The 23,956-nt window shown below is 37.6% G+C and overlaps 1 protein-coding gene across 2 annotated transcripts in view; it reads right to left on the bottom strand.

The window, feature by feature from the left end:
* DNAH5 (dynein axonemal heavy chain 5) overlaps positions 1 to 23,956 on the bottom strand; it is a 134,761-nt gene that overhangs the window by 31,365 nt on the left and 79,440 nt on the right. For both annotated transcript variants that reach the window (XM_035890683.1, XM_009635133.1), the window contains 12 exons: positions 22,744 to 22,957; positions 21,897 to 22,120; positions 20,155 to 20,350; positions 14,925 to 15,097; positions 13,854 to 13,984; positions 9,189 to 9,342; positions 8,145 to 8,412; positions 6,974 to 7,205; positions 5,305 to 5,419; positions 4,865 to 5,041; positions 1,563 to 1,766; positions 40 to 219 (listed from right to left, as the gene is read on the bottom strand). In XM_035890683.1, the coding sequence (XP_035746576.1) occupies positions 40 to 219; positions 1,563 to 1,766; positions 4,865 to 5,041; positions 5,305 to 5,419; positions 6,974 to 7,205; positions 8,145 to 8,412; positions 9,189 to 9,342; positions 13,854 to 13,984; positions 14,925 to 15,097; positions 20,155 to 20,350; positions 21,897 to 22,120; positions 22,744 to 22,957 (2,268 nt within the window). The remainder of the gene's footprint in view (positions 1 to 39; positions 220 to 1,562; positions 1,767 to 4,864; positions 5,042 to 5,304; positions 5,420 to 6,973; positions 7,206 to 8,144; positions 8,413 to 9,188; positions 9,343 to 13,853; positions 13,985 to 14,924; positions 15,098 to 20,154; positions 20,351 to 21,896; positions 22,121 to 22,743; positions 22,958 to 23,956) is intronic.

The following is a 23,956-nucleotide window of genomic DNA, read 5'->3' as shown; positions in this document are numbered from 1 at the left end:
AAAGGTGTTTGCGTGCCTCCCACTGATTAACAGACTTACCTTTAAAGGTAATACTTCTTTGTTGATGGAAAAAAATACAGCCATAGCTTTGGTCCATGAGCAAAGGCCAGCAACGTTCCCACATACTCTTTTAGCTGTCTCAATGTTGTAGTCCACCATTTCAAAATAAGGGTTCAAAAGTTCTACCACTTCTTCATTAATAGTGTCCTTTGGGAATTGCTAAAAAAACCAAAATGCAATATACACAATGGCTGTAATGTATGCAAACCATAAATATATGTATTTCAGCATACACAGAACACTACCAGGATCACAAATGTTACTTACAAACAGCTAATATGAAGTTCTCCATCTCACACATCTTTGAGAGCTTGCCAAAGTCATTTCACTACACTATCCATTACCGTTATACAGCTAATTGTTGATACAAAATGTCAATGATATCCTGCTTGGAATTCCATTTTCCTTAATGCTGAATAAGTAACTTAATCTTCAAAAAGAAAAGTAAAAGCTTGTCTACAAGACAGTCCTTTCAAAGGGCAAGCAAGCTATCTTCTCCTTAAATTACCTTATGACATTCGTGGAATGTGTTTCAATTTTAAGAATTTATTTTGACCGTCTCTTTTCTCCAAAAAAACCTCTCTTCCATTTTTCATCCCTAAAAGCTGTCAATTTTCTCCCTCAAATGTATTTTGATGGTCAAATATTCTATGCAAGTTTGGTCATCTTCAAAGATTTATTTACAAGGTGTAATGAAAGTCCATCACTGATGAAGTTGAAAAGTAGCTGTTCCCTGAAGCACAAATTAGGGATTTTTTTTAATGCACAAGCAATGAAATGTTGAAGCCCTTCAGTAAATTAAAAATCCTTAAGAATTGATGCAACGTGAATCCTACATAAAAGGCATCCACGGCAATACCAACTATAGAAAGTTGGTCAAGCCTGCCATCTGTGATTTCCCACTGGACCAGAGACACATTAAGTAAACTCCTCAAAATGCAGAAATCGGAGATAACAACATCCTGTGGGGCAGGACAAGGTAACAATTTATTCTTCAATAGATTAATTATAACATAGTTTAAATTATGAACAGGGATTTATTGACCAGTTACTCTTCCCATTTCCCTAGACACATGCTGTGGAGCTGAAAATCCCAAATTTCAAAAAAATCTGATTTTGTACATCCTAATAATAAACTATTTTTTTGCAAGCCAAGTTGCAATGTGGAAAATTAATGAAAAGTTAGGTACCATAAAAAAGATGTTTTCTATCGGCTTTAATGAAACAGATAAGTAATGGCTATTCAAAGAAAATGCTTAAAGCTTTGAATCATGTCACTGAAAGTAATTTCATTGCCTTACTTAGGAGAAACTATAATTGATTTATGACCCGACTTTGCCAGAAGGATTCAAGTTTATTTCATTACGACATACTTATTTTAAGCCCTTAACATTTCTTCTACTGTGTGTCTTGCACATTTGTTCTCCTATGAACACCAGAGAAAACACCGTCCCTTATTTTCTGAAATTAAAAAAATATCAAAAAGAAGGTTGCACAAGCACCTGTAGGTTCTGTAAGAAGTTCCCTGCTGTCATCAGTTTCAAAGATTCTTGCCATGATGGGATGGTACAGCACTTTTCCTGATCAATTTTCACATTGTTCACTTTTCGCTGGAAGAGCAGTAACACACAGTCCATGATACGCATAATGAGGTGAGGAGGTCGACCCAGTGTGCGGACAGTGGCAATATCTGCAGGTTTTATTGTCTATGAATTTAAAACAAAAGGTAAAGGAATTACTGTTATTGTTTGCTTAGTAAGACACAGAGCACAAGCTCACCAACGGTATTAATCCATTGGAGAAGAAAAAATTATTCATGTTATTTTTGATTTAAAATAATTTTTCCTCTAAAAAGCATGAAGCTAGAAGAACCCTCAGATTTTCACTACTACCTCCTAGCAACTACTAGGAAACCTCAGTTCAGCTACCCCTACAGCAGCACCTAAAAGCTTGAAACTACCATGCATGGTTTTGACCAGAAACATCTTGAAATTTTGCCTATTTATTTAAAATGCAAACCTACTGACCAGAAACAGAGTCTAGAAAAGAAAATACATTCTGTTGATATTTGGCAAATGAAGGTGAATTAAGGAAACCAGTGAGAAGGCCTGATACATATATAGATTTGCGCCTTCTGATTCATCTTACTGGGAATGTTCCTGTTGTAGAAGCAGGCCTGCGAGAAAAACAAATAAATTATAATAATGTATGAAAACCCAGCCCCTATTAAGTAAGGCCAAGTAACCCTATGGTGCAAATCTAATACCATAACTTGTAAGTCTAGTGTACATCATGATTGAAAAGGGACTATCAGGAAAGTCTACTGAAGATGCCTCCTTACAGAAGCACTGATTTGAGTATTAGTGCATACTGCACCATATACAGAGAAAAAAAAAACCACTGAACCATGGTAACCATTGATGGGCAGGCCCACTCCTAAAACAGACTGGAATCTTTGCTTATTCAGAGGCAGTTTAATCAGCCTGAGTACATGACAGTGACAAACCGTAAGCAACAGGTTACTGCAAGAGTTATGACACCATGCTTCTAGCCTAGCACTCACTGGGAATTCATAGAGGAATATTTTAATTACTTGTGTTTATTCTTCAGGAAAGGGATTGTAAATTATCGCAGATTATCTTGATCACCTTCCTTCTGTCTGCCTTTTGTTTCCCTTCAATATTTTGCTGATCATTAGGTTCAGTGTGCACCTGATAATTCAGCAGAGTTTTTCCAGATATCTGTGTGGGAACTTTAACCAGTGTTTCTTAGTGACCTTTAGGAAATTCAGTCTAACCTTTTTTGCAACCATCCAAATTGTGGCAAAAGAGTTGCATTTAAGTTCCATTTATTTACTTCCAGTTGTGCATTTAATGTGCCATTTTTATTGCAGGGCAAAACACAACTAGGTTTTATTGAATTTTGACAAATCTTACTCAAAAAAATTAATCTCACTACATGTTTCAAAATGCTTATAAGCTGTTCTGTACCTACCTACCTCTTAACATAGCATTTAGCAGTCCTAAAATATGTAAAAAATGGAGCAAAATAACCAACCACAGATTATTTTTTTTTTTAATCTGGGAAGTGACCTTATATTTATCAAATATTTTAATAGACATTTGTCTACACTGCAAGCAGAATTCCATTATAGGAATCCCTAGTAGGAAGTTTGCAAATCCATTATGATACAGAGATTCATTTTTTGAAAGATGCAGCCCTATACAGACTCATACAATTTTCTTACTTAAAGGTGTTTCGTAATGAATGGATGCTGAGAATACTGGTATGCATACTGATAGGCTTGCTTTTATAATAGTTTTCCTTTCCCTTTTAGGCACAGGCAAAGCAATTTATAAGAGCAAACGCAAGAATTTCAAGATTAAGCCCGACTACCTTTCCCCATTGTGAAGTCTCTTAATAATGCTAGTGTAGCTTTTCCTTAAAATCAGATTTTCGTTTATTAGAATCCAAAATTTCAAGAAAAGAAGTATTGTTTTGGTTTGGTAACTCTATGCAAAACCAGAAAGTAAGGTGTAGTAAGATGCAGGACAGGACACAGGACACTGGTGCTCTTTTCATACCTCAGACACTGCCCAGTTAGCATTGTTTGTTTATGCACATGTCAGAATGATTGCCCACCTCTGGGTTCTATTTTTTTTTTTTTTTTTTACACCTTTGTCTTGTAGCTAAGTATCAGGATCTTATGACCCAGACGTGCTCTCTTATTCTACCCTTTTCAGCGATCATGTCATCAGCCTTCACCTAGACATTTCCACTCTGTCCATGAAGAATCACAACAGTCAGAGATTGTTAAGCACCTCTCCCTCAAAGTGAAGCCATACATTCATAAGATCCATGAAAATTTATTTATACTAGATTTTGAAGACTTTTATTTGAAGGAACATCACAATAGTCTTTAACCATCACAGCTGCTGGCAGCCTCTCAAGTGGAAAGAAAAACCTTCTAGTAAATCTACATAATAACCTGTGAGGTTTATCTATCCTTCAGATTTTTCCATCCTTTTCTATTTCTTGAGATGCCAGCTCCCTGCTAGCCTTCAGTATTAGGTTAACTTCAGATCCCACTACTGCTGTTCATGACAGAAATGCCTTGAGGTGCATTCTCTTATAAAGTTAGCTGAACAGGCATTAAAAAAATACTATGTGAGAGCAACAAAAATTAATCTTTTCTTATCACTAACTATGCATCATTTAAAGATATGGGAAGAGTGTTATCACTCTATTAAAAAAGCTTTACAAAAAGAGTATGTTGAAAGTCATGAAGTCCTATGGTGAACACTAGAAATCTGGGTAGTCACAATGCGTAAGAAAAAATATGTTTTTTTGAAGCGGCAGAAAAGAGTGGATCAGCAAACTTATTCAAATTGCAATTCATTGGTGAAAACCGAAAATAAAACAGGAGGTTTTGATTTGCATGGAATTATAGCTGGTTTTACATGGAAGACACTTCTTCACTCATTGCGCACAAGCTGTTTTTATAACAGTATCAACATTCCATTACTGGTCTAATATCAACCTGCAGCACACCATATATCAACTATAGTTTCAAATGAAAGTTAAAACCTGCCATTTTCTGCAAAACTGCCTAGTTTGGGTTTGGTATTCACAAGGAAAAAGAAAAACAAAACTGAACCTAAAAAGCCTCAAAATATGTCTTTTTATTGGCATACATTTTCTGTCAACTGACAAGTTATGTGATGCACCTGCAATCTTATCTTTGTTTTCAAAGCAGCCCATCTTCTTAGCAGTAAAATAATGTTATACATGGTCTAGTACTAACCTGTAAGGCTGCTTCTGCCTCTTCCAAAGCAGGCTTAGCGGCTTCCAACTTCTCTTCAGCAACAGCTTTGTCAACTGAGATACTGTCTACAATAGCTTGAGCTTTGTCTTTCACTTTCTGAACTTCACCCTTCACCTTCTCAGCAGCCTGTGCTTTTACAGTAACTTCTTTTAATACCTAGAATGTCAGAAGACCCACATGCCAAATATTAAAGAAAACACCTAGTTGGAAGAATGTATTTTTGTTGTTGTTGTTTGCAAAATTTTATCTGTTGAATTCCAGAACCAGAAAACTCAAAGATGACTTGCTACTGTTACAAGTTTCCAAGATCCCTTTTTTTCCAACACTTAACTTCCTCTTACCTGATTAAACTTTTCAAAGTAGAAGAAATAAAAAGAGAAAAAAACCAAACAGCAATACACTTTGAAGGCTATACATACCATGTCAGCTTTTTCATTGGCAATTTGAAGTTCCTTTTCCTTTACCTCTAGCTCTCTGCTTAGAGCAGCCACTGACTCAGAGGCCTCTCTCAATTTTTCCAGTCCAGTGTTCATTCTGGAGTTAAAAGGAAAATAAGCAGCATGTAATTCCCTATGTAAGTTACACTCCACTTCCAAACTATTCCATCAATGGAATGAATCACATCAATGATGTCCTGTGCAACGTGCTGTAGGTGAACCTGCTTTAGCAGGAAGGTTGGACTAGATGATCTCCCGACATCCCTTCCAACCCTTGCCATTCTGTGATGCTGTGTGATTCTGTGATCAAAACAATACTAGCAAAAAAGGTTTTGCATCAAAAATAAAACTTGTACAAGAACTTTCACACAAGTGTCTGATGTCTTCAGAATCCAGAAAATGAACTCAACTCAAAGGACTGAGTTATACACAGCAGAAAGCATTTTCTGATCACTAGAATCCTGAGAAATATCTCAAATTGCTATTTCTTGTTTAAAGACTATATTGAAAAGGCTAATAAAATCAAAATATTGAAATCAAGACCAACCAAAAAAAAGAGTAACAGGAAAATAGTATTGAGATAACACTCTTTTCCTTCAGTATTAGAACGCTCCTTCAACAGTGCTTTTTGTCTATCAAAATATAAGTCCTCACTTGGGACCTTTCAGACAAGTTTAAGTGGCCTCTACAGAGGCTGCTATTGCAAAGGCTAAGCAGTACTTGGACAGCTAAACAAATACAGGAGAACAAATAAAGAGTAACACCTGCCAACGCAATTCAGGCTATGCAGCTAAGGTTAAGTGAAACAAACTGACATGCATGAACTTATCTGGTACATTTGAGGTGTCAGAAGGTAGAAAATAGGATCAGACCTCTCTGTTTTACAAGTCTTCACCCATAATGTAACTACAGATTTCTAACTCAATTTGGCTTTGACACCAAAGAATGTTTCAAAGTGAAATAAACTAGCTTGAGTCTTTCTTAAAGGCTTCCAGCTCTCTGTGCCAATCTTTCAAAACTGAGATATTTTTTTTTTAAGGGTGATACCAATCGATACACCAAATAGTAATTTTACATTCTATTTGACTATTTCTGACATGAAGTTAAATCTGAAAATAGACTTCATTAGTTTAATAAAGTATCTGAAAAGGAGAATGAATATATCAAAACCCTTTTAATAATCTACAAGTAAAAAGCTCAGAAGCCTAAATTAGGCTCTATGGTCACAAAACTGAAAATGCCAAAGATATTTCTTACATATTCATATCAAGAGGATACTACAAGCAAGAAAACAAAAATTGCTCTCAGGTAAATTAAATGCTATCATGAACATATTACGGAATTACATGTAGATGTTTTTTACTCATTAAAAACACATGGGAATAACTGATAGTCACTTTTTTCCCCACCACCTTGTTTTTCATAAATTACTACCCTTTCTCTCCCTCCAAAAATATATAGTCTTTAACTTATATGCCAAGAGCAACTATAGTATTTTATCAAGTTACACCTTCACACAGTTTTAGGAAACTCAAAAAAAAATCCCTCTGCTGTGCAAAGAGACAAGCCATGCACTGAAATGAAGCATATCAGAATATACCCATCTGGGGAAGAAAACAACAGAAAGATAGTAGTAAACTGAGTAGTTTACCTGTTTGCCAATGTCTGCACTTCAGCATGCTTTTCTTTGTATGTGGTTTTATATCCCTGAATAAAGGACAGGTAGGATTTGGGAGTCACATGCGTAGAACGTCTGTATCTTTGAAAGTAATCAGAACACTTCTCTGCCACTCCATCCTGGAATGAGCCCATACACTGCACAATTTCCCTCTTTGTATCAGCAGTGCAGTCCATATCAAATGAGGACAGAAAATGTTCAGATACTTAGGAAAGAAAGAAAAACATAAAAGTAAGTAAATATTCAGGAAAAACTGTTAACTTATAAAAAAGGCAATATAAAGGCTACATACCATGACAAAGAGAAATATTTCATCTAATTTAAATCTTCATCTGCCATTGATCTGTGCACCACTCATATTTTGCTCAGTATGTGGCTGAACTTTAAATAGTATTTTATTTCTAACATTTCACAATCCAAGGTGTGGTCTGATAAAGGATGGTATCGATTATACCAGGCAATAGTTGCAAAACAGATAACACCTCTGGAAATAAAGTCTTAATACAATGTTATTGGCAATTTGAGATTCATCCTTTTGATGTCTTCTATAATTTTAATTTAAAATGTATATACTAATTATGAGCCAACTTATTGACAGCTGTGACATGGGACACACTTTCGCATTGCATCAATAAGATATTATGTCAGCTTTCACCCAGCTTCTGAAACCCCGGTCTTCTTTACTCTCCACCATTAGATTCTTAACATTATTCCACACTTCTCAGTAAAAGAACGGCCAAGGATCTGGTATTCTTTCACCTCCAAAGCGTGCAACTGCTTTTTCTCTCTGAACCTGTCTAACTGCTAGCTACCAGAGATTGGGTAATCACAGCCTTCCTCTGTATGCCCAATCACAGGCACAGTCACTAATCATCACTTTCGTTAGTAGTATTTTGCCTTCTTTACTAATGGCTTTAAGCCATCTACAAGGGAAATTTTTCTTCAAACTTTGTTCAAAGCCTTTCGTCTATTGGAAATAATTCAACAGTTTAATATAGCAACCTTTAAAGAAGAAAACATCTATATCACATTTTAGAAACCAGTTTCTTCTGTCAGTGCACTAGCAAAATTCAAAGCAATTAAAATTACTTCATGACCACTGATCAGAGAATTAAATAAGCGCAAGGACAAAACCTACACCTACCTGCCACTAGAGCATCCTTAGGCCATTGGCTGAACCAATCTATAGTGCATCCAGAAATGAGAGCAGGGAACTTCAGGGCCCTATTTCGGAATTTTTCACCTACTGGTGAAAAGCAAAGAACCACATGAAGATTCTGACGGACTCTGGTCATAAAGTAGTCATATAGAACCTCAGTGGTTGGAGGTCTACGTGGACATTCCTTTTTGAAGGTGGGTATGAGGTCAGTAATGATCTCATCTACTTCATCACGTGCAAATAAGTTTGACACCTTTGAGAAAAAGGAAGATTTTTTTCACGCTTTTTGAGATGATCCAAAATAGAGTATACAGCATAAGGTAAATTTAATAGATAGCATTTCAGGAAGGGACATACATTCCAGACACTGAAATTATTAGGACCCACCCGACTCCTTTAAACCAGAACTTTTACTGAAGTGATTCCATTAAACATACAGAAATCTAACTTGCTGTAAAAGGAAAACCCACTCCCCCGTATGAAAACCAAATAATCCATGTACAATGGCTTTCCTTTCTTCTCTTAATTGTCTAATAACTCATATGAATTGCCCTGAAACACACCCATGAAATAAAAAATAAATAAATAAATAAAACTGGTATAAGACATCTCATCCACTCAGGACATAAATTTGCCATACAGAAACTAATTGCACACTAATGAGACATTTAATTTAACACACAATTTTGTCAAACTTCACTGATGTTTCCAAAGTCTCAGTTTCTTTTTAAGCTATTCTCATGTCCATGACAGCTTGTCAACACATTTAAAAGGGTTTGACTTAGACAATCTCTCTCTATGGAATGATGATGGTCATTCTTAGTTTTACAATAGCTTTGTCTCACTATAACCCACTATAACAGATTGTTTCCTTTTTTTATAATACTGCAATGATAAAAAGCACTTGAATTTTAGTTTGTGAAAGTGTGATCCTTAACATATAAAAGAATATTCAAATAAATTCAGTTATTTTACTTCAGAATTATAAAATTTGAAAAGCAGAAAAATGACAATGAGAAGGCATCTTACTTCTCCTGATGACAAAACATTGTTAAGGTATTCCAAGAAAGACTCATCTTTGATTTCATTGTCTGTAAAAAGAAAACAGATGCCTTTCCCTTGCAGTCCTGCTGTTCTGTACAAGAGTTTCAGATCTTCCATCAAGTTTAAAGTGTTGTAGGATCTACAAAAAAGGACAGTTGTAGTGACATTCATTGCTTTTAAAAAGGGCTTCCAGTTAAAAGAAAAAGAACAAGCAAATTTAAGTAATAAACAATCTCCTGGAATTTAAAGCAAAAAGGTGCCAAAGTCCAGGAATTTTCATTTATATTAGGAGGAAAGACATAGCTCATTTCAAAGTCTCACATTAAATATCTAATCCATTCTTCTCTTTCCTGCTTTTTCACCTCCCACATCAATAAAAAAAAATTTAAAAAAAATTAAAAATTTAAAAATCCCACAACCCCTCACCCCAAACCCACCAAAAAAGGCCAAAAAAAACTCCAACAGAAAAACAACACAAACTTGAAGTCTTAGTTTGCTATTTATTTCTCTTTTGCTAGAAAAAGTTAGAAGACGGACAGGCGTTTTCTCACAGGATTCCATCATGTGCTAGGTGCAGTAAGATACTTTAGATTTTACCAAATAATTCAAAAACTCACACTAGTTGGCCCTTCTGGTGAAAGCCATCACTAATGGTGGCACTTACAGTTTTACAAAAAAGAAAGAGAGCAGCAGCAAACTAAGAGATTAAAAAACATTAAAATTATTAGACAAGGTGTGGTGGGTTGACCCTGATGTCTGCATAGTTGTTTCACATATTCTCACTCCTCTCTTCAGCTGTGTTGCACAGCAGGTTTTTTCTCCTTCTTAAATAAGTTATTGCAGAGGCACTACCACCATTGTTGATGGGCTCAGCCTTGGCCAGCAATGGGTCAGTCTTGAGGGCAGCTGGCACTGTCTCTACTGGACATGGGGGAAGCTTCTGGCAGCTTCTCACAGAAGCCACCCCTGTAGCCCCCCAACACCAAAACCTCAAAACCTTGTCATGCAAACCAAGTACACAAGGTTACACTAGAATGATCTCTCTGGTTGGATAAAGGGGTGCAATAAAAGCTGTGGCTTCTAGGATGCCCACTGGGAATTAAAGCAGAGAAGTGATTGCATGCAACTTTATTAAGAATTTCTTATGTAACCATAATGATCTCGTGTATGACCTGAAAAACCAGAAATTGCACAATAGTTCCTCATTACTAGGAAGGAGCTCAGGAAATAAATACATTGGGTTTACGAATTTTTTTATTGATGATTAAGAAGATAATTTTTTTGCATTTCAGCAAAGATATCATAATCACCAAGGTAAGGTTCCATACACCTGTTTATGAATCAGACACTTCAAAAGGAAAGAAACCACTATAATTAGAAACGTACACAGAGAAGACACAAATATTCTATGCCCCTTTGTTTCAGCTGCAGGGGGAAACAATGACTGGAAGAGTTATTCAGTTAAATACTCAAAATTGGACAAAAATACTGACCTGAAAAAAATGCTTTGTTATACACATTGAGTTAGCAATCTACCTTGGTGAACTAAATTAAACCATTTCAAGTCCAACAATTATTATCTTTGAGAACTCACAAACCAGGAAATTTTGGATTTGAATCATAGAATAGTTTAGGTTGGAAAAGACCTTGAAGATTATCAAGTCCAACTGTTAACCTAACACTGCCAAGTCCCCCACTAAACCATGTCCCTAAGTGCCACGTCTACCCGTCTTTTAAATACCTCCAGGGATGGGGCCTCAAACACTTCCCTGGGCAGCCTGTTCCAATGCTTGACAACCCTTTCAGTGAAGAAATTTATCCTCACATCCAATCTAAACCTCAGTTTATACTTCAGCTAGCCTATTGATCCTGCCACCTTTTTGGAGAGAGAAGCTTTAATTCCTACATGACCATTCTCAGGCTCTTTGATGGTTTCCAACACATCCATAACCCTTGCGGCTTTGCTGCTGCATGGATCTCCATCCCCTACCTCCACCGAGATGGCAGACTGAAGGACCTGGCTAGCACACTGTCCCTCAAACTCTGGTGTGCTGTCCCCAGGCTTATTTCTAGTGAGCCTGGTTTTATGCCTTTCCCCCTCCAAATCTGGCTTAAAACTCTTTCCATGAGCCCTGCTAACTCCTGTGCAAAGATCCTGCCCCTTTGGGACAGGTGTACCCCATCTGTTGCCAGCAGGCCTAGTGTCATGTTAACCAACCCACGATCAAAAAACCAAAAATTCTGCCAGTGACACCAGGCTCAGAGCCAGGTATTGATCTGCTGGCTCTTCTTGTGTCTTCCCTCATCATTCCCTGCATCTAGAAGGATACACTGCTTGTGCTCCTGATCTTTTAACTAGTCCTCCCAAGGCCCTGAAGTCTCTCTTGATTGCCCTTTGACTTCTCATTGCAACTTCATTGCTGCCTACCTGAAAAATCAATAACGGATAGTAATCTGAGGGCTGTACCAGGGTAGGAAGCTTTCAGATCTTTAACCTGGGCCCCAGGGCGGCACCAGACTTCCCAAAGAAGTGGGTCTGGTCTGCATATTGGGCCTTGTGTTCCCTTCAGAAGGGAGCCTTCAATGACAACAACCCGTCTTTTTTTCTTTACTGAAGTAGTTTTGACGCAGGGTGCAGGCCGACTTGACCTCAGCGACTCCTCCAAGCTAGGTGAACCATCAACCTCATCATTGTCACATTCCACTTGCAGAGCCTCACACCTATTATGCAAGGGCACCCTGGGAAGTTGGGGGAGAAGGAGAGGCACCTGCTGTGCCAGGCAGGAACTGGTCGCCATTGCCCCCTGTCCCTTAAATCCCTGTGTTCAGCCAGGGGGAGGGAGGAGAGGGAATCCTCCGGGTCATGGGCCCTGTCTGCCTGTGGGGCCCGTCCCAGGGAAGGCAGGGTGCGGTCCCAGCAGTTTCTCGGAGCGTGGGGCGGTCATGGTGGGTGCAGAGCTTAGAGAGGCCGTGGGTTTCTGCTGGGTGGATGCCATTGTTCCCTGGTCGAGCCGGCAGAGCTTTAGCACCCGTCCTGCCCACCCTTCTGTGCCAACTGCCAGGCCCACTGCCGCCCCACGCCCGTGCTGACGCGCCGCCCCCTCTGTGCCCACCTGTTGGTGACGCTCCTGGTCACTAGCGCTCCTAAGGGCTTTTTTTGTACATGAGGGGGCTTAGGCCACTGTTGTTCCCAGCCCTGCCCAGGTTTCATGAGCCACTGTCACATGAGCTGTGGGCTCCTGGTGGCTCTCTCAGCTCCCCCGGTTCAGGAAACGCCCCTGTGTACCATGGTAGAGCACTCTGCTGCCGATCATGCCGGTCCCAGAGCTGCTCATCTAGAGTGGAAACCAAATGGCAAACAATTCTGTCCAAGATTCAAAACTTATCCCAGAGGTATTCTGGCACAAATTATTAGATGTTTTTTAGATAAATACTTAAGGTTAGAAAAGCACAGAATTTAATTTTATCAATCAGATCACACTTCTACAGTTGCTTGTTGACCCACTTGGAGAGCTGCAAGGGGTTTGTAAAACAGGATTACATTTTATCAGAATCTTATGAGTCTTTCCTAAAATCACATTCATTCAAATCTTCACTCAGTCTATTCTTCATTATAGTTTCTTTAATTCATCTGGTACACGCATTGGGTTTACAGGCCTTCAGGTGTAAGGGCTCCCCAGATCTTCTCTGGACTTTTTTTTTGTGGGCTTTATATAGGCCTTCTTATGATCCTCAGGTGGGAAGATGCACACCATTTTCTTAATTCAATATTTCACCCTTTATTGGCTTCATAATTCTTTGTGAATGATATCCAATGATTTGTTACTACTTGTTTTGTCAGCTATACTGTAATCTCCCCTGAAGTCATTCCTATTTCAGATCGATCCTCTGATTCTTATTTCAGGTAGATCCTCACCAAGAGACATTCCCACACAAGAATCTACAATTCCTTCTGCAGCAAACACAGCTGCAAAATAATTAAAATAATTTCACTTCTCTACAATGACATCTTATTTGAGTGCCAGAAATATTTCCTGATCATTGACTTGTCCTACAGACACTTTGAGAAGCATTCATATTCTAAAATATTCAGAGAAGTATTTATAATTTATTTTTTATATCTTTCGTGAGTCATTCCAGAAGAAACCACATTGGGTTGAAGAATATGAAATACGGCAAGATATACTTGGAAAAGACTGTCAAAATACTGACATATACATATGATCTACCAAATTAATGGGAAGGGATGAGGATGCCACCTCCTCACACAGCATGATTACAAATATTACAAGATAAACTCATAACGGCATTATGGATAGATAGCATCTACAAATACTTTCAGTACAGTTTAGTGTACTGTGTAAAGACAGATTAAAGATAACCTCACACTGCCAGTATTCCTTATTATTCTGTGAAACACATGAAACAGTTTACTACTCCAAAGACAGTAAAAGCTCACACCTATTGTAGCAAATCAAGCAAATTTAGTAAGTCTCAAAGGATTTTCAAGTCTTTCCGCTCTAGGCAACAGTGCTCAGCCCATGTTAAGCTTGTTCTTTCTCCCACTGCAGAGACTGGGAGCCTGTTTCACATATAGGAAGAGTTTAAACACAAAAGTACTTATTTACTTAAATTTTAATTAATGCTCACCTTGTTAACATTATCTGGAATGTATCATAGCCAGCTATGAAAGATGCCAGTCTTGTCAAGCTCTGCTTTCCTGAGCCACCAACTCCAACTAAAAGAGCATTTCCATGAGGAGTGCGAATCACCCGAGAAATCTGTGTAAGATCACAGTCATTTATTGCTACAATGTGTGAAAGTTACATACCCCAAAATCCTATGCTACTGCAGTAATAAGGTTATATTAGAAAGGCAGAACAAATGGAAATTTTAAGATTTAGTTAAGGGATTCTATATTACTATTACTATCTTTTATGAATATTTGCACTTTGCAATATTTTCTGTAAACCTTCCAATAGTATAGCAACCACTTGATTCCACTGCAGATGCAACGTGTTTGTCAAGTATAATGAAATTTAAATTGTTTTGATATTTATTATATTATTTGTTAGGATGGTACAATCCAATATTCAGTTCTTAATAATTTATGATAGGAAATACAGATAACCTCACTGTGTAACTGAGAAACAATAGGGGTTTTAGTTTAAAAAAAAAAAAAGCTTCTCCTTTGTATGAAGCCTATTCTGCGTGGACAATCCTATCAAGCTGTGTTGTGCTAAAAGTCATGGTCCACTCCAATCCATATTCAAAGGAATTTTAAAAGAAGCAAGCATACTGTGGATCTATAAAGGAAGTTTGGACTACATTTATTCCTGTTCTGCTATGTCTACTCCTTCATAAGCAGCCAATTATGTCCTAACCTGAATTTCATTTGACTCATTCCAAAGAGAGGAAGGTGTCTCAGAAGAATTAATGAGAAGAAAGGTTAAAATAGAGTTAGAATAGTTAGGACCATGATCCCACCAGACATAAAAGACAGATATAAAAGAATAGTTCCATCTTATGCCTTTTTAGACAAGTTGAGGTTTAATACCTCATCACAGAGTGACAGACAAAAATATTTGGTACCAATAAATTACTTGCTTCAGTTTTAGAGGTAACTTTGATTTGTGCATACCTCCACTCATAGGTGACTATTGCAAGTGAACAACAACAACAACAACAACAACAACAAATGGCAATCTAGTAAGACTGTACCTTGACTAAATGAATCATAGCATCCTCAAAGAAAACCATGTCCATTCCAGTACCACGGACGTTCTCATTATATGTTTGTAAAAACATATTTAAACAATTCCGTAGCTGATGAAAAGAGTAAATTGGCTTATAGATTTTGGGAATATCTAAATTAACTTCCTCTGATTTTTCACCTAGAACAAAAAAGCAAGTAACAAAACCTTAGCAGTTTAAATGATTTACAAAGGCTCAACGTGGGGATGAGTAAGTGAAGGTAATTAGGAGTCTCTTTAACCTCCCAGAACTTGGTTTATTATGCATAATATTACATATTAGATGTACACATGAGAAAGCTGCCTATACACTACCTACAAGGAACAATAAATTCAGCTGCTTAATTCTCAAAGACAAAAACAGCAAAAACTAAGGAGCCTTCTTTCTCTACATCTGAAACCTGAATGATGAAAAACTGAAATTAACTTAGATGCTAGAAGCAAAAGTAGCAACAGAGAATGAAGGTAAATAAATATTGCGGTTAAAACCCACAAATAATCTTGTTTGTAAAAGAAAAACACTCCAAGATGATTAAATCATTGCACTAGTAGAAAAAAGATTACTACTAAAATGAATAATTACCACAGAAAAAAAAAAGTATATTTACGGTGAAAAGGCATACATTTGTTTCATTGAGTGATCTAAAAGCCACAAGGAATTGCCAACTCTCCCCCACGCAAAAGGAAGGAGGAAATAGTGTTGTTGTCTCATCTTTCCATTCATAACCATTAATCATTAGTAAGAATTGTTACTCACAGCAAATAAAATCTTAGAAGGTTTGAGGTTGGCAGGGACCTCTGGAGGTCATCTGGTCCAACTCCCTGATCAAGCAGGGCCACCTAGAGCTGGTTCCCCAGGATCATGTCCAGATGGCTTATGAGTATCTCCAAGGATGGAGACTCCACAATTTCTCTGGGGAACCTGTGCCAGTGCTCAGTCACCCTCACAGTAAAAAAGTGTTTCCTGATATTCAGAGGGAACCTCCTGTGTTTCAGTTTGTGCCCATTGCCTCTGAGTCTGTCACTGGGGACCACTGAAAAGAGCCCGGCTCTTTGTACCCTCCCTTCAAGTATTTATACATATTGAGGAGATCTCCCTGAGCCTTCTCTTCTCCAGGCTGAACGGTCACAGCTTTCTCAGCCTTTCCTCATAGAAGAGTCCGTTAGTCATCTTTGTGGCTGTTCATTGGACTCTCTCCAGTATGTCCATGTCTTTCTTGTAATGGGGACTTGTAATGGGGAGACCAGACCTGGACACAACACTCCAGGTGTGGCCTCACCAGTGCTGAATAAAGCAGAAGGATCTCCTCCCTCGACCTGCTGGCAACATTCCTTCTAATGCAGCCCAGAATGCCACTAGCCTTTTTTTCATGCAAGGGCACATTGCTGGCTCACATTCAGTTCGCTGTCCACCAGCACCCCCAGGTCCTTTCTGCAAAGCTGCTTTCCAGACAGGTGGCCACCAGGATATACTGGTGCACGGTATTTTCCCCCCCCAGGTGCAGGACTTTGTACTTCCCTTTGTTGAACCTTATGAGGTTCTTATCAAAGTCCCGCTGGATGGCAGCACAACCCTCTGGCATATCAACCACTCCTCCCAGCTTTGTGTCATCTGGGAACTTAACCTCATCATCTCGATCACTAATGAAGATGTTGAAGATAACTGGACCCAGTATTGACCCCCACGGTACACCACTAGTTACTGGCCTCCAGCTAGACTTTGTGCCATTGATCACCACCCTCTAAGCTTGGCCATCCAGCCAATTTTCAACCCATCTCACTGCTCATCCAAGCCCATACTTCATCACCAAATAATTGACAAACTTAATTGGAAGAGTACCAGCAAGCAGACACCATGGGGTCTTTTGGTTGGTTGGTTTGGTTTTCCTCAAAAAATAATAGTAGACACAGTAGAATTTTTCTCTTATTTACATACAGAGCTAGCTCCATTAGTTTCACAATTTCATGATCTATATGCTGCAGGATATGTTTCTCCAGTTACCATAGATCAGTTATTACTAAGAATCAGTTTCGCTAAGCCTCCTCTTACTTACTCAAGAAATATATTATTCACAATAATATCTCTAACTGGTGGAATTAAAATCAATGAAATAAGTAATTCCAGTTAAATAAGTATTTCCCTAATGCTTAGTAAAGCACTGGAAGTCAGTGGAAAGGGAGGTAAAGGTAGGGGAAAAAAGCAATCAAACTGTATTGTAATAAGGATAATATCTGTAATATTTTTCTCATTTTAATTATTTCTGCACTTCCTTCTTGCATGGGTTATCAGTGGTCCAATAATCATGCAGCTTCCAAGCAAAAAAAAAAAAACAAAAAAAACAAACCCCAAACATATGTATATATAAAAACCATTTAAGGAAATTGCCTTCTACTGCAGAATCAAACCTCTCAAAATAAGGTGGTGATTAATTCTCATTCAGCTGTCCTTTATTCTGCATTTTGTGTATGCCTGAAGTCACCTTAATTTCAGAATTCTTTAGCTCTGTGCTGTTGCTGCATGTATGAACACTCCTTTAGATTAAGACTTAATTTACTGATTCCCTATTTTAACCTGCAAAACCAACAAACAAAAGGAGTATTCCAGGTAGAAATGTTTCTTGTAAGTTAAATGAGATAATTAAACAACTCAGCTATTGATAAGGAACTCATAAGGAATACAGCAAGGAGCTAAACTATAGTGATGCTTTTACAGTTTCAAACCATTACCATTTAAGAGAATTATATCTGTTTAATCCTGTTACTGCAGTTTTGTTACGAATGTCAAAAGACAGCATGATCAAATAGTAAACCTAAGAAAGGGCAGACATTTACATTATTTACAGAGGCAGCCGGTGTAATACATTATTTTAAACTCTTCTCTAGTCTCAAGATTCAGAATGACAAGTACTAAATAGTAATGCCAAAACTGACTGATAAAAACTACCTTTGAACAGTTTGAGGGTCTCAAGAACACTAGCACCACTAACAATTTCTGTGAAGCTAAAATCTAAAAGTTGACTTTTGAGCTACTTTATCTCAAGTCTTTGTGTATTTATCTTGGGAATTAATACATTGTGACTATATAACCCAGAGAGATACAAGGGGTATACATAAACCTATCAGTAACCTGAGCATAGGGTTATTAAAAATTAATATCTTTTTATATATTTAAGAGCTCAGAAATCCAGTTCCTTTTTTTACACTTCCATCATAACGGGCAAGACTAAATTCCATTAAAAGGACAATTAAAACAAAATTACATTTGTCATTCTTTCTACATAAAGCCAAAAAAGAAAGGGGTTCTTCAAGGCTCTGACAAATATATTGGAGACAAAACATACTCTTTCTAAATGAGGGCCTCCTACTTTGCATTTAGATCAAGTTTCATGCTAAAAGGCACATTACAGGGCAGGTACATTTAAACTGTCACCAGGAAGGAAGTTATTTTGAGAAATACATGCTTCTTTTTGCATTTATTTTTGAGTTCAACACAACGGTTTCTAGAGTGGATTCAAATTTTCACATTAAAAGTCACTCTTCACTCTCTCAGTATGTATTCCAACTTACATTTCAGTCCTCTTTACATTGCTGCAGTTTAGCAAGTTGTTTAAGGATGTGTTGGACTACTTTCTCAGAACAGTTTGCTTTATACTTTATTTGATTCCTTCCAATTAAACATTTCCTGTCCTTTACTCTTGTTTTGTCACTGCCTTCTGACTACTTCCATTATCCAAGAAGAGATTTAAATGGCATTTGACCACTCATGCCAACCTTTTATTGCCTCCACTATTCATCACTAAAGTGATACGAACACAGATAATTTAATCATCCAATGGCTTAAATAATTACGTTCCCCAAAACCCAAACAACTGTTTTCTGTTCTTTTCCATCAACCAACAAATATTCCCAGGTCATTTAGCAAGGTCAGTGAAGCAATATTTTTATTTAAAAGACACAAAGATATTTTTATAAGCCATATGGATAATTCAAGAGGTTTTACTAGCATTCAGGAGAGTTTGAAATAATACTGATTTGTTACAAAATCATGTACTGGGTATTTCCTTAGAATCACAGAATGCTTTGGCTTGGAAAGGGACCTTTAGAGGTCATCTAATCCAACCCCCCTGCAGTGAGCAGGGACACCGCTAACTAGATCAGGTTGCTCAGAGCCCCGTCCAACCTGGTCTTGAATGTTGCCAGGGATGGGGCCTCCACTACCTCTCTGGGCAACCTGTTCCAGTGTTTTACCACCCTCATTGTAAAGAATTTCTTCCTTATATCCTGTCTAAATATAATCTGGTTTAGTTTAAAATCATTACCCATTGTCCTGTCACAACCAGCCCTGCTAAAAAGATTGCCCCCAACTTTCCTATAGGCCCCCTTTAGGTACTGAAAGGCCACAACCAGGTCTCCCCGCAGCCTTCTCTTCTCCAGGCTGAACAAGCCCAACTCTTTAAGCCTGTCCTCACAGGAAAGGTGCTCCAGCCCTTGGATTTTTGTGGCTTTCTCTGGACCCGCTCCAACAGGTCCATGTCCTTCTTGTGCTGAGGGCTCTAGAGCTGGACACAGCACTGCAGGTGGGGTCTCACCAGAGCAGAGCAGAGGGGCAGAATCCCCTTCCTTGACCTGCTGGCCACGCTTCTCTTGATGCAGCTCAGGGTAGGGTTGGCCTTCTGGGCTGCAGCGCACATTGCCGGCTCATGTCCAGCTTTTCATCCGCCAGTACCCCCAAGTCTCTCTCAGCAGGGCTACTCTCAAAGAAGTACTGAATTAGCCCAGAGCCAGTATTCTTTCACCAGCTTTCTAGGGGATAGTAGCTAGAGCGCTATCTGTTACCTAGTACTGCAACCCCACCACTTGGATCCATTCGTACCACACTTCTTTCATCATTTTAGAATAATATAGACTCATGCTCACTATTTGGCAGTTTTGTCTATCTACAACATCAATGGAAATGGAAACAAGGCTCTTCTATACAGATAACTTGGGTATATATACAGACTTAAAAATCCCATGGATATAAAGATGTGCCACAGTTGTTAACATAGACTACCCTTCAAAGTCACTGGACAGAGCAGCCACCCTTGATGCATAAACTTACTATGCATTCTTAAAACATATTCTTATTAGCATCTATTTTATCATATCCCCCCTTCCCTATTCTTGCCATCTCCATGATTATTAGAGCCCATCTTTACCGGGTCTTTCAGGTGCATCCCTTAAGAAGTCAACAAAGAATGCATCAACTTCAGGATCCAGCAAAGACTTTTTGTCTTCAAATTCCTCTTCAATGAGTTTTGCCACAGCTGCATCAAACCATTTTACATCTTTTGAGGTTGTGAAACGATCAGCAATAACACACTTACATTCATGCTTCCACAGCTTTATTAGTACCTATGTAAAAAAAAAAAAAAAAAAAAAAAAGCAGCAATTCATTCAGATTAGGCTTGCAACAAAGCTATGCCAATTTAAAAGCCATGCTTTTATTTATTTATTTATTTTAAAATCATATTAACACTAGAAAAGAAACAGTAGTATTTTGGGATTTACTCAGGAGCGATATCTTGTGCTTCTCATTCTGCCCAATAGCATTTAAAGATTACATCCAGCTAACTGTGCAGGAAGCCTTAATCTAGCATTCCAAACCAGAGCATATTTACCAAATTAAATTTTCTTTTCCTAGCCTTAAAACCATATCCATGCCTGTTAACACATGTTTATGCACTGATAAACCACTTTTTTAGCTGGTCATTAAGTAGAAGGTGAGTGGAAATAATAGCTTCATAGCATGAATAATTTCATGTCAAACACAGATGTCACTCCCAATACCAAATCCAAATTATTTAGAGAAAAAAAGAAGTATAAGAGTTTACATTCTTCTTTCTGCAAACCCAATATACCTTTAAAGTTCTTCGGTTTGGTCATAGTATTCAAAAGGAAAACCTGCCAGGTTCTTAATCCCAGCAATACCAGTTTTAATCCTACACTATTGCTACACAGTAGTAGAAAAAAATTCCAAGTACTCCTTGTTTAAGCTTACAGCACTTAGCACAAATGGTGCATTCTGTGTCAAATCCCAGAACTAATATGTAAATTTATACAATCAGATTTTGAGCAATTGTTTGTTATACTTCGAAAGACATTATATACATATAATCATCTTTGTGCTGTATATTTTTATCTTCAGAAATTAAAATCAATTCCAAAATTTAAATTTTGGATGCAGTAGAATTCAGGATCTTATTCAACAAGTAGGGAAGTACATTAAACATGAACTGATTATATAACCCAAATGTATAATGAATTTTCCGTGATTACCATAAACATTGCTTTTCCAGCACTTCATGTTTCAGTGCTCAAAACACTAAATTACTTTTCCTTAAAATAATTAAAAAATAAATGATGCATAAAGTATATTGAGCTTTTCTGGAAGAAAGGTGGATAATGAAAAAAAAGAATATCACTATGACTTTTTACTACCTCTGCCTTTTAAGCTGTGAGCCAGAAATCATTTGTTAGTCAGACATTAGCGACTGAAAGCCTCAGGTCACTAATGGAGAGAGGGGAACTGTTCATATTTTTAATCAATATATACGCATTTTCATTGGGTTGAAGTAAATTGCTTCTTATAATTCTCTTTGCTCCATTCTTTCAAATAAGCCAGCATTTGTCAGTAACATAATAAGTAAATAGAGGCAAACCCTCTTCTGTCAAAAGAAGTGGGGTTTGCTATAGTTATGAAACAAAGTTATAATTTGAATTGGCACTGTAAAAGTTAGACTGAAACATCTTTGCCTCAAAAAAACACTGAAAAACTTTTTAAATCAGAAATTATATTTTTCTAAAGCAAACTGAAATACCAAGAAGTTAGAATCTTCATCCTCTTTGCTACACTAATTATATACTAATTATAACAAAGCCACTGATGTGCTGCACTTACCTTTGGTTCATTGATCACTTCTGATGTGGTGTTCAGCATTCCTTGCCAAATTCTTGAGAGGTCTCGAAGGTTGAAGATATAATGGAACTTGGCTGGTGTGGGCAACATTTTTAGCTTGGTAATCTGCCACAGCCTGCGCGTCAGTGGAACCAATTTGGCTACCGTTTTCTTCACATCTTCTGAAAAGCCCCGCTCACTACAGTAGTGACCTTCTCCTATTACACCTGTGAAAAAAAATTGCTAAATCAAAGGTTTTTCTAAGACACACTAGAGCAACACCAAGAGCTACAATCTTCTTCTTTTTCTTTTTTTAATCCCCAGAACCTTTCTTAATTTGTTGAAAAGCAATTCCAGTCTTTATTCAAATCTTGATTGACCTGGTCTGAACACCATTCTGCCACCTGCTCACTGGATATTTAGCTCTTAATTAATTGTCCATAAAAATGTTCTTTTGTCTACCAAAATAGCTTCCACCAGCCTTTGAATAGTTAATTTCTTCTCTGAGACCAATGTGATCCTCTGAAAACCCAGTCATTAGTCATTCGTTCTTAGCATCTGTAGCACCTTAGCAACTCTCCAGCACTGTCACAAAAACTAGGAATGGCCTTCATGCCATTCCTCCTACCACTTAGCATACCAATAGATTCAGAGATGTGTCTGAATCTGAAAAATTTACAGACTGATGAAGTTGCAGCTGGGAAGCAATTACTGAAGGAAAATGCATTGGGAAGCAAATCAGAGGGGGATTAAGCCTTAATTTTAATCATAATGTTTATTAATAGAGGGTAAAGAAAAATCAACTATGATTTTCAAAAATTAGAAGGATACAAAACTAATTTCCCGTTACCAAAAATTTTGTCAATGGAAGAATTAGAAGGCAGAGTACAGTTGAACACTGAAAATTGTCTCTTGAGCCTCTGTGGAATGTCATTGCGACCTCCCCCAGGGTGGATCATAGCAGCCAAAAACTGAATGTCCACAATGTTGGTAAATTCACCAGGCTTTTCCAGGTTGTACAGTCCATTCTGTTCCATCAGCTGCCTAACTATCTCATTAGTGACCTGTAAAATAACCAGGTATTATATAACAGTAAACACACTTTAGTACTTGAAAGACCTAATAAAAAGTATATCATTATTTTTTCCTCCAGACCTCTGCTTATTTCTTTCAGGAGAAAAATACACGCATGTTTACATTGTCTTTTTCATTGGTAATATCTATGGACAAAAATCCTGGGAATAGAAGGGAATCCCTAGCTTAGAATTAATCCTTCATACTTCAATTCATTCTCGCTTGAATGCTGGATGATTTCGAGTACTGTTGTATTGGAAATACTCCCTTTTAACACAAAATGTCCAGTTTGTTCTAATCAAGCCCAACCTGATGTATCATCACGTGTTGCATCTGCTACCAAATATTTTGATGAAATTTCCATATCACAAACATGTTTTTTTCAAGCTGCAAACATAGAATTACTTCCATACAAAAGAATGCACGATTCTTTTGGTTAGCCATAAATGAACCCCCTGCTTTTCTGTTTGACCAGCTGAAAACATCCCACAGACCGTACATTATACTACTATACTTCTCTAGAAATTCTAACATTAGTTTCCAAAGCAATATGCTTCAGGGCCATCTTGCCAGCATACACAATGATTACTTCCATTTTTTCAGAAGCAGAGAAGTCACTTCTTACCTTTCAGCATTCACAGTATTTTAATTATTGTCCACAGCCAGCTTGCTATCACAATTTGTGTGCCAAAGGTTTTTTCCCTAACTAATTTTCTTTTGTTGTTAAAAAAATAAGTACTGGTAAAAAACATTGTTAAAATTATACAAGCATGTTTTAAGGAGTAGTCAAACTGCTTCTTGTAGTCGGTATATTTATTTCAATTAATTCATGACAACATAAAACTAGATGGGTTCTTTAAGAAGACTGGTTAAAAATTAAACATTACATATCAGATTTACCCCTTATTGCCTGATTGAGGACAGAAACCAGTTTTACAGCATAGCAAGGAAAGAAAGAAAATATGTTTTGCCTTCTTTTTTCCTCTTTT

Source organism: Egretta garzetta, unplaced genomic scaffold (genome assembly GCF_000687185.1).
Source record: "Egretta garzetta isolate BGI_Z169 unplaced genomic scaffold, ASM68718v1 scaffold413, whole genome shotgun sequence".
Classification (NCBI taxonomy): domain Eukaryota; kingdom Metazoa; phylum Chordata; class Aves; order Pelecaniformes; family Ardeidae; genus Egretta; species Egretta garzetta.
The sequence above is the reverse complement of the archived record's forward strand: the minus strand, read 5'-3'. Positions and strand labels throughout refer to the sequence as shown.